Raw genomic sequence first — 14446 nt, 5'->3', positions numbered from 1 at the left:
ATCAGCAATTTGCTATGTCTTAATGAGTTGTTCCCTTTGCTTGGCAAACTTTGTGCAGACGGATCTGTGTTTCCAGAGCCATGTTGTTATGTCATTACAAGAGGCTGCCGAAGCTTATGGCGCTCTTTGAAGATACCAACTTGTGCACCAGCCATGCCAAACGTGTCACCATCATGCCGAAAGACATTCAGCTGGCCCGAGGGAAGGGGAAGAGAGATGGGGAAAGGGAATAGAGACGGTGAAAGGGAATAGAGACGGTGAAAGGGGGATAGGGAAAGGAGATGGGGAAGGAGACAGGGAAGGGCATGAGAGATGGGGAAGGAGACGGAGAAGGGAAAAAGACATGAGGAAGGAAACGGGGACGAGACAAAAGGTGAAAGAGAGGAGCCCATTGTCCTAGGAGTAAAGTTCCACCTGTTTAGGTAGAACTTTACTGCTGGTATTAGAGTTCCACAACCCCCCCTAAAGTGCCAACACAAAAGTTCCCTATTTGTTTTTGTTGTATAACTTTTCAACAATTTTGAACTATAGTTCTAATCCCATGGTACAATTCCATCAATTCAAACAGGACCTAAGACTAAGAGACATAATATAAAATACTAAGGGCCCATTTGAACTGAAGGAACTGTACCATGGAAGTGGAACTAAAGTCCAAATTTGTTGAAAAGTTCTCTCTCAACAAACAAGGAACTTTTGTGCTGGAACTTTTTGAGGGGTTATGAAATTTTAATGCCGGGAGTAAGATTCAAGTTCCACCTAAACAAGTGGAACTTTACTCCCGGATTTTTTTCTTTTTTGTTGACCATTGGAACTATACACACTCAAGCTCCTTCCACGTCTCATCTCTTCTAGCCTCTTCTTCATCCGCCGTTGGAACTCTACACACTCAAGCTCCTTCCCCTTCCCCTTCCCCTTCCCCTTCCCCTTCCGCTTCTCCTTCTCCCTTCCCCTTCCCCTTCCCCCTCCAAACAGGTGATCTTCCCCTTCTGCTCTTCTCTTCACCTGGTGTCGTTCCCCTTCCCTTGTCAATTGTGACCTGGTGTCGTTCCCCTTCCCATTCCCCTTCTCCCTTCCCATTCCCCTTCCCCATTCCCTTCATCGTTGAACTGTTTAATCATTAATGGTTGCCTACATCATCACATGGAAGAGCCAAAGAGGTCTAAATCGGTGCAATCAATCTTCTGGTTGGTATGTTGCAGCAATGATGGTGAAGATCAGAACACCAAGAACAAACAGAGCGAAGCAGAGGTTGCCGATCATAGCAGGTAACCTCAAGACTAGGGTTTCAAAAAGACGGTAGAAACTGGCTTTCAGGGATTCAGAAAAAACTTCAACTCTAGGAGCAGACAAAGCTACAAAATGGAAGAAACCAACAGCAAGAACAGTCCAGATTTAGCAATGGGAATAACATATTTCGTTCTAACTTCTGCTAATGCATTGAACTAGAACCAAGCAGATTCCAAACATGCAGTACTTTTGTTCCATGCATAAACTAACATGGAACTAAAGTACCCAGAACTAAAGTTCCATCACGTCAAAGAAGATGGGGCATATGGAATGTGGAAGAAAACTTTCACATTCCAATTACCTAATAGTAAATACCCAGAACTTTCTACCCTGGTATTTAGTTTCATCAATTCAAACGGGCCCTAAAGGATGACCTAGAAGATAAGTACTTTATGAAATTCAGAATGCAAATTTTCAGCATTGCATGTAAATGGCATGTGATTGGAGAAAGATTAAACTCACCATCAGTTTTTCTGAACACTGCATCCAATGGCACACCATACCTACGGCAGAATCCCTCAGCTGCCTATTAAGTGCCAATGAATTGATTAAAGAGCATGCCAAGTTAGAGAGAATAAAAAGAACAAACCTATTAATTCTATAAAAAACTAATATATGTAATGGATTTTAGCACAAAACATCAGCTAGCTATAGACTACTCACTTATTTGGCCAACAGTTAACTGTTGTGGACAACATTATCGTGAGAGAGAAAGATATATAATAACATGAAGTGCTATCAAATAGATAATTTAACCCAATGTGCATCTGCCAGATGCCTTTATATATTCATTTCACATGGAGTATTAACAAACAGACAATTTGACCTAATGAATATCTGCCAAAACCAATATAAACTTTAGCAGCTCTTGCTTTTCGATATTTGTGTGGCTCCACATAAGGTGAGCAAGCCATGCTCTTTTGACAAAGACTCTTGTTATCCTCATTTGTATTTTTTTTAATGTATATTTTCAAAAATGCGTTTGCTAAAATTGCAGGCATCATGACTTGTTAACTTACATCTAGAAGACCAAGGATTACACGAACAATAAGCTGAAAATATCCTACATCCAGAAATATTAAGGAAGAAATTTAAGTCACCCAAAGCATTTCTCCTCAAATGTTTAAAATCTAACTTCCCCGAGTTATTGATAAGAAAATGAATATATACAGAACTTGAGAATGACAGAGCTGAAGTACTTCAGGCCACAATTGAGTTTTAAAGGTTTTGTCCTATGAATCTTTGCACTAGTTAGATATACGTTAACTTTTTTAGTTTTTTTGTGGCATTTATAAATAAAAATTATAGCCACAGATTACATAAGTGTCACGTATTAGGGAACTCTTTGGGTATGTATGTCAACATCACTTTGCCATTTTTTCTTGTTCTAAACGGAATATTTGCAAATATAACCTAGGTTAAAGTTTTTGTAATTAAACTGTTTTGCTCATAACAGTGTGCTATTAATGTTCATATTAATTGATGGTGACATACTTGATCAGCAATATGCTGTGGTTACAGTCCACAATGACATCGAAGGCTTTTTTGTTGGGCATATCAAGAGCACTTGTATGCTTCCATGTTCAGCATGCACTATCAAGTGGAGATGCTTCAAAAATTGAAAGCTTTTTTGACTAAGCATTTAGAATGTTTTATGTGGTTAGACTTCTCACCATTCCCTTTTCAGTGACATTCATAAAAGGTGTTTTGTCCATTATCATGTGATAATGTTGCTCTAGTTGAAATCCATGTCATATATGAGGACACAACTACACTGTGTGATTCAACACTTGCAATTGTTCATCTGCTTTAACGTTGCAAATCGGACCATGACGGAATCATCTTATTATGCTTCACAAGTTGATGACTTTGTGACTGCATTTTAGAATGAACTATTTGGTTAGACAAGCAATAGAAGTATGGAATCTTCATGCATACAGTTACAAGAAGCCCTGTCTGACTTCCTTCTCACCATTCTCTTCCCCAGGACCATGAATTTGAATAGTCAAAAAGCATCACGCTTGGCTTCCTCCTTACCATCGATTTGTCATTCACTTGGGACCAACTAAATTTTATAGCAGTGGGCAAGCTACTTTCTTATCATAGTCACTAAATCAAACGGTTCTACACTGATATAGTGATATCGCTTACATCAAACAGGTACACTTGGTGGTGATTTCTCATATATGTTTTTCCTCTTTTTTAAACCAAAATTTTCCAAGAAAAACAGATTTTCTAAAATATCCCAGGATTTTCTAGACCAAAAAATTCCCTAAATGATATTTATGAATATGGTATAAAAAAATTAAATAGCAACAAGAAAGAATCTAAGAAGAATTGTATCCAAGGCCCAGACAACCGACCTTTGTGGGATTCCCTTTCATGTCAAAAGCCTTCTCCACAGGTGGACCACGAACTTCTAGTTCAGTTTCATACTGTGTAGAACTAACCCGGTCAACCTGAACCTGAGAAAGGAACAAATGGTGTCCATATCAAAGTTTATTTACTAGATGAGCAAAACAATGCAAATGAATGATCGAATAGGTTTTCCTACCTCAAATCAAAGCCCCATTTTTGCAACTTATTATAATAGAGAACCAAAAATAATGGCAGAAATAATTAATATTTAAAGAATAACCTTTTTCAATATCTCAAATTTCTGGGTCATTGTCCCCTATATCTTTAACGAATTTGTCCCTGGTTTTTACTTAGCAGTCCAAAATACTCTTTAAAGTTAAATTGTCAATAAAGCTGTTCCCATTCTAATGAAATGATACAGAGTTACAGACACCCTCATAATGAGAAAGATAAAAATGGCTAAAATAAAATGTCATAGAAGAGAACATTCCAAGGTACATAAATGGTAAACCCATTTACCACTACAAAACCATGGTTAAAGATTGTTTTTAAAGTGCAAATTTCAGGAATTGATTTATCAATCACAATTAGGCAGGGACAGCATGCTAACTAAGTCGGGTGGATTTGGAGAAACCGACAACATATGCAATCTATAAAAGATGTGTCCACATTATGTTAAAGGAACTATTTTAATAAAACATGGCTTTTTCAAATTTATGCAAAGACATTGTGTTATTCACAAACACATGGCAGAGAACAGTAACAGATGCCCTTCATCACAGTTTACCACATTTAATTTCCACAAGGCCACAGAATATCTCCAAAGATTTACTAAACCTTTAAGGCTTTAACACTTCTAATCACGTTATTGTGCTAATATGGTGCCAATTAGGGTCTTATTGCCACCGCATTAAACAAATCTCCATATTCCCCTCAAAATTTTCCAAAATATGAACCAATGCCTATTTCAGGGAAATGAAATTTATATCTGGAAAAGGTAACCAAGACATGTTCTACTGTCATCCATCACAGTAGTAGAGCATGTAGAAATTAATCTTTAATGAAGAACTCAAAACAAGTCCTACATCTATCAATTTTACTACCATCACTGCAGTTTCATTATGCTACCTTCTTCAAACATGCATGCTTGTGCCTATGCAATGTGCATACACATATAGGCACAAACATCTACTTTTTCTACCCAAATGTCAACATGTGCATAGACTAACAATTCACTGATACAATGAAATAAATGCATAAAATATGCAATCAAGCAATACATGAGAACTGCATGAACCATATACCACAATCCGACGTGGAGTACCAAACATTGACACCTCGCCATGGTTCAATCTTTGTTTCTCCAGAAGTTCCACCAATAAATTTTTAAGCTGAAATGACAAATAATAATCACACAGCAAGAACAAAGTTAACAACTAATAATGAAATATTAAGCATACCAAATTATGGATGACACACATGGACATACTTGTTGACCTGCATCAGTAACATCTTGTGGTGGCATCTCTTCAGTTCCTACCTCAAGAATGAATCCTCTGGAATCTCTTGATACCTTATTAATCAGTGAAGTGCGTTGCTTAGTTGATTGAAGGAAAAGCACTCTCAAAACATCAGAGATAAAGTTTACACAATATAATAATTTATGTCTGCTCTAAGTATCTCAATCACTATCAAGCCAAACAAACAACTACTTCGTACCAATATCTTTTGCAAGAAAAACTGCATATAACAGACAAGTCTGTCACATCTAGGAGTGTTAATGAGTCGGGTTCACCTTGTGGCCATAAACCCAGAAATGGCCTCAGATTCTGAATTTTCTCATATAAACCTCAATTCAATTCAGCCGATAATGGCCAAAGGGGCCACAGATTAAGTCTCACCATCTCTTAAGTGCTTATACTCGCCCAATTTCCATACAAGCTAAAAATTCTTTTAACTTCTTTAGAAAAATAAAAGGTATTGCTGTATTTCATTAACTTGACTAAGCTTTTAATCTTGCTTAATTTAGACAAATAGGTGTTGAAGGGAAGAGAGAGGGGGTGGACATCTGCTGGACTCTTCCCCATCGAGGCACCCAAAGATGCTCCCCCGTCTTACCCAGGCACACAAAAAACATCCTCATAAAGGTGGGCCTTTATTTCATGCCAATAAGTGAGACCCACATCAGGCAAACTAGATCCATTAGGCTATATTTTGGGGATTATATCGAAAAGGAAGGCCCAGAAGGCCAGAACATGGAAATCTTCCTTGCAATCTTTTTGCAACTTGTAAAATAGGAGCACCATGCTCTTCACACATTTGTACAATTTTAAAATTTTCTTAGTTCACATATAAAAAATAAGACAAATAATCATAATAAAAAACAACCAAATGCAAATGAAAAGAACCTTTTCCATTTCTGCCTGAATAATTTCTTTCGGATCAGCAAGAATCTTGGGTTCAGAAACTGAGCCCAATGGAAAACCCAAAGACTCACGAGTCTTCACCCAGAGCTGGGCACAATGGCGCGCCAAGCTGTGAAACAACAAAAATACTCAACTTAAATCTTTGGTAAAAGAATTGAAGCACTTCAGATTCTTATTCAGAAGAATACGCCCAACTGACATGATGCACATGACATAAGCAATAGGGCATAATAAGACACCAATTGAGCTTGTCAAGTTATAATTGCAAATTGAGTGAACAATCAATTTTTTAAACATGATTTTTTTCCAGCAAAGCCAATCTGAGCCACGAAACCAAGAATCAAAATGCAAAAAGACATATAAACATGAATAGATCATTTAAATGTATGTGACAGTCAAAATAACTGACTCTGAAAATAGCTAGAACAGATCACATTCAGCAACCACTTTCTGTAGTAGAAAGATGGCACCCAAACCAAAGAAGAGGAGGAAGGGGGAGGTGGCATAAGTATGGCCACAAGATTCTACCCATTGTGTTCATATACCACAGACAATTCCTTTCTTAAGGCAAATGAAGGACCCAGAGTAAGCCACCACATTTTAACAAGAACCAAAGATTTCACTAACAAAGTAAATCTTTCTGTTTTGTTCAGAAAGGGGTACTCTCAAGAAATATAGAAACAATAGAAATGTGAAAAATATCAAACCTGCGCATGCGACCAAAGTACCGGGCACGTTCAGTAACACCAACGAAGCCTCTAGCATCTAAAATGTTAAAAGAATGAGATGTCTTGAGAAGCTGATCATACCTAAACATGTGCAAAAAGTACATTCAATTAGAAATTATTTTAGCAATTATGTAGTAAGACAAGACAGGTCTACAGGTTTTCTGAAACATACGCAGGAATTGCAAGGCCTTGTGATAATAAAGCACGAGCTTCCTCCTCAAAAAATTCAAAATGTCTTTGGATATGATCAACACTCGCACGTTCCAGATAATATGCACTCATCTCCTTCCTGCAAAAGTAAACGTGACCCATTTTTTTATGCTTCCTGAAAAACCAAAAAGAGCTGAAATGCCATTTACAACTTGAACAGAAAAGAAAAATAAAAACCAAACCTCAGAATTTTAAACATCATTCTAAAGACAAACTTTACAATTTACATGAAGACAATTTATAAATGAATTCAAAAAAATAATTAATTGAAATTGTTATAAATGACCATCTACCCAAAACAAAGAAAAAGGAACTTGAAACAAAAATGATGAACCAGTACCCTATACTACAAGGAAAATTTAATAACTCGCAAGTTCTCAATCAAATACCTATTGGAATTAGAAATGCAATAAAAAAATTGCAACTATGTTATTGTCAAAAGACTCAAAACCATTAAATCACTTCATGGTGGAAAGTCCTTCAACAATAGTGTCCATAAGCTGCTGCTAATGGTTTTCGTGTTTCTAATATCTGGATTTATCTCATACACAAACTAGGAAGTTCAGTCAGGTTTGACTCTCCCTGATAAGGAAAGAGTTTCAAGTCAGCTAGCAGCCAAAGGCATGTGAACACATCTTAAGTTCACTGGCAGTCAAGTGCACACCCTCAGGATGACAATTAGCAACGAGGGAATGGTTAGAAGATCATCTGCAGTCCCTGCTAGCAGAGATAAAGATCATTGTGGAAAACCTCCCATTGCCTAAAAAACTCACGTGCATGCGCAAATGCACGAAGAAACAAGAAGGAAAGAAAAATCCAGTGAGGAGAACATCCAATCATAAAATTTAAATTGTATAAAGTTACAAAAAAAAATCTACTGAATACATAAAGTAAGTTCCAATCACAAAATATAAATTCTTCAAATAGCATGAACACTTCCCAATCCCAATTAAGAAGGGCATCAGATTTGCAACGAAAACATGATTGAAATACCATCATATGCTACAAATTTGTAAGAGTTTTGAGGCCCTTTTCCGCAAAAAGAATATGGCATACTAATTCTTTCTATTTGTAAATAATCAAACTGCAGGTAGCACAACAAAATCCATGACAGGAAAAACCAATGTCATGAATATCAGCATTAGTTTTGAAATATCACATTAAAACACCCAAAACAAGTGAAATGAAAAAACTGGGAAAACAATGTGATCATTTGAAGATATTAACAAACCAAAAATATCATGATTTTTAAAATATTTTTGCAAAAAAACATTTTTAATATATTTTAAACTTTTTGGGGTTTTTTTAACATTTTAATGACTATTTGAATTTTTTCATTATTTTTATAGAAAATCTATGTCACACAGGTGTGGGTGCAGGAATTTGGCGAAAAACTTGTGTGCAGAAAGGTTGGGTGTATATATATATATATATAGAGAGAGAGAGAGGTTCAATGGCTTTATTTGTTTATAGTTTATACTTTTTTCTTTGTTGTTTTTGTTAAAGGTTCCTTGAGTTCCATTCTAACTTGCTAGGTTGGGTAATAATAACAAACCACATCCTGGATGGGTGAACTCTGTTCACCATGTTTTGACCACAGATAAACATCATTAAGCAGCAATTTAATGAAAAAAAATTAAATTTTGATTCTTAAGCAAACATAAGGATGCAGTGACATCAGGAAAGGCAACCCAGCTTGATATGAACCATTGTCACACATATCGCAATATTTTAAAAAATCTCGTGATATTAATGAGAAAAACGGAAAAGCCCTAAGGAAAACACATTATTCAAAGAAACTTGAAAATATATTTATCCCGTTTTTGTCCCGCCTTTTTTTCATTTTCTTGTTTTTTACATCAATATCATCATGCATTTGAACTTAAACTCAAATGAAATTATTTATCATCATTTTATCATTATTAAAACATTATTTTTATCATTTTATGTAGTTTTTTAATCTCTTGTTTATTAGTTTCCCATTTATTCTATTTTTTCCTAATTTTGAATTTTTTATTTTCCCGAGATTTTCTCGAGATCTTCCCAAGAAAAACAACTTAACCGGAAAACATTTGAGAAAAACCTTGTCGCTAAAAACCCAAGAACGATATTTGTGGCAATGATCTGAACTCCAAATCTCTGAACTCAACTCCTTAGTTCGTACCCAATTAGAGGACGCATCATGGAATTTTCCATGGCAGCCTAGTTCAATCATAATTCCATATAAATTCTTGTAGAACCTTTGTTAAATAAGCATCATAACAATCTAATCTTGCTTTGGCACTTCCTTGACTGTTTGAACCTTGTTGAAATGTAAAGTACTAAGGAATTTTTCATATCAAGCAACAAGCATCAGGATGTATTAAATACTATGGTATGCTACTTATCTTTAATTTTCAATCACCAGACATATAGACAGACAAGGTATGATAAGCTATCATAGGGAATTAAAGTAACAAGATCCTTTACTCGTTCTCAAGAAAGAGCTCGCCATAGGTGATGTCCGCAGCATATTGAATTTTTTTAAAATGATCTACACCCTGCCAATCCATTTTGAAGAGGCAATATCAGCCATAGGGAACAGGAGAGGGAAGTAACAAGAATTATGAAGATACAAGTGCATAAGTTGGACCTGAAGTAACATAAGGATACGCTCAAGTCCATAAGTTATCTCCACCGACACAGGCATCAATGGTATGCTCCCAGCCTGGCAGGAAAGAAACATGTTATGGATTAAACATTGGTCATCCGATAAAAATTGCTAGTTAATTAACTAATCACAAAATGATCCCCATCAGAAAAGTGCATAATAAGGGTAGGAAAGAACATAAATATCCAAGTAAATCTTTGATACAGCATTACAATTATATTCCATCAATTACTGCCAGGATGCATTATAATCAAGACAAGCTAAGAAACCTGTTGAAAGTAGGTGAATTGTGTAATCTCCATACCATCCATCCAAACTTCCCATCCCAATCCCCAAGCACCTAGAACCTGGCAATATTGAAGCAGATTTTCTGCAGTCAAAATTTTTTCCAATTAGAAGTTGATGCAAATCAGGTGATGCAAAACCAAGAATCAAAGCATGCTATCCCTTAAAAGGTCTTTCATTGCAAGAGAATCCACGACTTCATAAGCATCTTTTTACATTGCTAAAAGCATGAAAGCCGAGACATTTATGATAATCTGAAAACTCACATTCTTAAAGGGGACGAGGTGCAACACCACATATGCTGATAGAGAAAAGTTCTTAACAGAAAATGAGTAATGACAGTCGCTATGGCAGATTTTATGATAATCAGAAAACTCACATTCTTAGAGGGGAGGGCTTGCAACCAATGTTATCTGCATCGTACGATATGTGATAGGTTTAGAAAACCTATACGACGCTTACAATACAAGATACGCTGGTGTAGCATATCGCTTGTATCGTACGATACGGGGGCCGTATATGTGCGATACACCCCCATATTGTATGATACGGAGAAAACGCAAAAAAAATCCCCGATGGCCCCTTTGTGCATTATGTTTTAAAGTTTAAACACTCCTCTCTCTCTCCCTCTCTTCTTGTTTCTAAAGACTCCAAGAGACATGAGAAGGAGAAATTTTGCCCATTTTCATCAAAAAATACCTGAGGATTCATCGATTTGGGAGAGCCTACTAGCCAATGAAGAAGCTTTCTCGTAGTGGGAACGGTGAGATGCTTGGAGAAAGAGGGTTTTTTTGGTTCCTAAAATTCTAAAAATTTCAAGTTTAAAATTGTGATGAATGCTTATTATGTTATTTTGAATCTCTGATTTCTTATTTTTGAATGTGTTTTTAATATACATGAATGTTCCTTATGCATGATGATTTTTTTATATTGAATAAACTTTTCTTGATTTTTTTGGTTTTTTGTTTATTTTTCCGGATTTTTATGATTTTTCTCTATTTTTTCTATTTTTTAATATTTTTAATTAAAAAAATTATGATATGCTACACTACATTTGCGATACGTTATGATACGGCATACAGGTTGGCCCAATCGATACGCGTTATGCTACACCTTTTTGAACATCGGTTGCAACACCACATAATGTTGATAGAGAAAAGTTTTTAACAGAACATGAGTAACGACAATCACTGTGGCAGATGAAAAAGTATTACCGGGCTTTCCCAGTTGTCCTCCACAAAGCGAATATCATGCTCTTTTACATTAATCCCTGTGAAAGAAAAGGACATAAGAGCTTGCTGAAAATGAAAACTTCATACACTTAAGCGTCCATAGTTATGACAGAAAATGCATTAGCTTCTTAGCTAAAGGTGAGGCCTGGTGTGATAACAGTTTTTATGTTCATCTAATGTTTTTCCAAATTACCCAAATCTTTGTTAGGTATTGCAAAACCAAAACCATAAACCTACAAAGGAAAGAGAATAAGGATGACCAAAAGGAGTTTCAGACATAGGTAAGCACATACTAAGAAACAATGCAGAAACTTTGCATTAGATGGAGGAGTTATTGATCTGTCAGGCAGTAATGCAAAACCAGGAGTATATTAGAAGGAAAAAGGGAAATGATATGAAAGTGAATACAACCAGATGGCCAAATTCATTTCCTCTTCTGGTTAGAGATTCCAATTCTCATAATACTTGTCTTCTGGGATTTCCAGTGGACAGGGTTTATAGCATACCATACTGCTTAATATTTGTCTTCTAACATTTTCAGGGGACAGGGTAATTACGTGAGCACCAACTAAATCATACAAAACATTAACTATGCATGCAAAAGAGATGTTAATACATTGTGGAATTGGTCAATGATGAAGGCATTTCTTGTAGAAAAGCATGCACAGCACAGGCTTTGACACTCACCAAGTGCTGAGAGGCTCCTAATATAAAGTTCCTGAGAATTTCCTGGGTCTGGCTTTAATATAACCTGCAATCCTCCCAAAGCACCAGAAAAATAAAAACCCCACCCACACGCAGACATACACAGTGACACTTTTAAATGTAAGTATGGCAACAGATAAATTACGTGTTAAAACCTAAAAGTATGTACGGGAGAACGGATCAGAAATGCAAAAGCCAATATCACAGACAAACCTGAAATTGAGTGTGGCGTTGAAGCCTATTTGGATTATCCCCATAACGGCTATCATCCGGCCTTATGCTAGGTTCGACATACCTGCAAATATAATCCTGTTAATATCCTTCTAAGCCTATGCGGAAGGATGCTGCCAAAGATCCTCCAGATGAAGATAAAAATGAATATAACAATAAAACAACCATAAAAGAATGAAACCTATACTAGAACGTTTAAAATCCAATTATGCAGAAAAAATATATGCTATATATTAATTGGGATATCCTAGATGCTTAGCACGGGACAAACTCAACGATCACAGTTTATAGTTCAGTTAAGGCATTACTGGAATATAAAAGAGGCAATAAAAATCTTGTGAGCTCTTTCACATAGCAGCATTTGAGAACACGTAGCCCAATATGTAACAAGGAATGTGAACAGAAATGGTAATCATATTTGTACTCATTAAATATGCCAGATAGGCATGTGCTCATCTATTTGTGCCCATAATAGGAAGCACTCGTCTTGGCTACAGGATAAATACCTGATACGACAGGTTTTTGAAAATCTAAATAATATCTCAACAATTTAAAATGATGAAAACATGTAAACAGAGAATGATCAGTGTCAGAAAATTAGTACATCACATAGTAAACGACACTTTCGTACACCACACCAAAAGAAACTAGTGAAAAAGAAAAAGAAGCCGAAAACATTTAAAATTCATGGAAAAGAAGCATAAAGAATTTTAAAAAGCATTGAAATGTCGTGATGTTATCCTGATAAAGAATGTAAAAACATTTCTATAAATTTGTTTTAAAAAATCCCTGGTATTATACCTTGTATAGCATTGAACCGTAAACAGATCTGTAGGTCCGATATCTTCAAAACACCAGCAATATCTGTTACTATAAATTTATGCCATCTAGTTTCAATGTCCGCATCCTATAGAATATATTTGTGCAGATTAATCAAGTAAAAGATTTTTGCGTATGTAGTTATTATGCACCATTACTAGAAAAATGTGGACTCTATCTAGAAACAACGATAATATGTCCTTAATACAACCTAAGGCCGAACTCATGGCATGTCCAAGTTGTAAGAAGATTGTGGATCGTTGACACTCCGTGGCACCGCCCGCAGAATTCAGTAGAGAAAACTTTGAAGTTTCATGACAAGACCCCTTAATACTTGTAAAAGAAGAGCATTGCCAAGGGAAATTCAAATAGGCAATAATGGTTTCATGCACACAAACCACGCGAATCGCTTTTTATAACAAACCCATAATGAATATCGCATAATAGAACATACCACTGTTTCGTGGAGATAAGCAACAGAGAAGGATTTCAGGCTCCAAACTTACGCAACATTCCATGGTTCTGGTCCAAGAACCCTCAGAAACGTCAACGGATTCATTGTTCCCGCTCCCACCTGGTCGAAACTCCGCATTTCAGAACAAGCAAGAAACCGGCGCCAAGAACAATAAAAAAATACAAATAAACCTCCGCAGGAAAGGTAACGACCTCGGTGTTGCTGCATTGCATGATAGCGCACCCAACCGACGCCCAATAGTCCTAATTCGAACAAGAAACCGCAAAAACAGAATAAACGATATCTTCAATATCGATAACGATCAAAAACCCCGCATAAACTAACCTGTCGACATGAACAGACCCTAGGCGCAATATAGAACAAAAGATACGACCAAATTGGACAGGCATCCAACTCCCTCACCTGCAAGCGTTGTATCGCCTGTTGAAATGTAGGAGCCGTGAATGCCAGCGATTTCGAATTATCATCCTTCTGCGAAGATAGCGATGACAGGGAAGAGTCGGAAGAGATTGTCCGCGCAACGGAAACGCTGACTCCCCTGGTGGAATGAAAGAAGCACGGGCGCAAGCAGTGGGAAGGGAAGAGGATGAAAGGGACGTCGGTCGTGGCCGACGTCGACCGGAGGAAGGAGAACCGAGGAGTGCGAGGCCTTAGGGAGCATAGGCCCTTGGGGAGGGAGAGGATGGCCATCGTCCTCCTCCGAGGATGGCCAATAGCGGGAGAGCGGGATGGCGTTGGAGGGAAAGGAGTGAAGGCTTATCGGTTCGCTCCTAGCGGGGAAATGCTCTGGGGTTTAGAGGGGATCCGTATCGTGTTGAGACCGATACAAACACGAGTCGATTGCCCGCCAAACTAAATCTTATCCGGTTGAAATCAGCCGCCTGCTTGACGGCTAAATATTAAGATTCCTCCTCAAATGCGTTATATATGGTTGTTGGAAGTGCTATAAGCCATTCTTGTATTATAATATTTTTTATGAAAATGTTTGTAATCTAGCCTACAATCTCAAGAATAAGTCGTTGGAAAACATTCATTGTGTT

At 36.8% G+C, this 14446-nt stretch overlaps 1 protein-coding gene across 8 annotated transcripts in view; it reads right to left on the bottom strand.

Annotated features, from left to right (window-relative positions):
* LOC116265348 (glycine--tRNA ligase, chloroplastic/mitochondrial 2) overlaps positions 1–14178 on the bottom strand; it is a 34077-nt gene extending 19899 nt beyond the window's left edge. For 2 of the 8 annotated variants that reach the window (XM_031645904.2, XM_031645905.2), the window contains exons 1-16: positions 13809–14178; positions 13598–13648; positions 13438–13505; positions 12095–12176; positions 11864–11927; positions 11159–11214; positions 9929–10006; positions 9642–9716; positions 9479–9549; positions 6972–7088; positions 6779–6880; positions 6054–6180; positions 5135–5218; positions 4950–5036; positions 3651–3752; positions 1750–1813 (exon numbers count right to left, since the gene is read on the bottom strand). In XM_031645904.2, coding sequence (XP_031501764.1) covers positions 1750–1813; positions 3651–3752; positions 4950–5036; positions 5135–5218; positions 6054–6180; positions 6779–6880; positions 6972–7088; positions 9479–9549; positions 9642–9716; positions 9929–10006; positions 11159–11214; positions 11864–11927; positions 12095–12176; positions 13438–13505; positions 13598–13648; positions 13809–14096 — 1516 coding nt within the window. In that variant the 5' untranslated portion in view covers positions 14097–14178. Of the gene's footprint in view, positions 1–1749; positions 1814–3650; positions 3753–4949; positions 5037–5134; positions 5219–6053; positions 6181–6778; positions 6881–6971; positions 7089–9478; positions 9550–9641; positions 9717–9928; positions 10030–11158; positions 11215–11863; positions 11928–12094; positions 12177–13385; positions 13506–13597; positions 13649–13808 lie in introns of those variants that run through there. The other 6 variants (XM_050080700.1, XM_031645908.2, XM_031645909.2 and 3 more) reach the window with 6 other exon arrangements.
* Positions 14179–14446: the final 268 nt, after the last annotated feature.

This window comes from Nymphaea colorata, chromosome 12 (genome assembly GCF_008831285.2).
Source record: "Nymphaea colorata isolate Beijing-Zhang1983 chromosome 12, ASM883128v2, whole genome shotgun sequence".
Taxonomy (NCBI): domain Eukaryota; kingdom Viridiplantae; phylum Streptophyta; class Magnoliopsida; order Nymphaeales; family Nymphaeaceae; genus Nymphaea; species Nymphaea colorata.
This window is presented reverse-complemented; position numbering and strand designations above follow the sequence as displayed.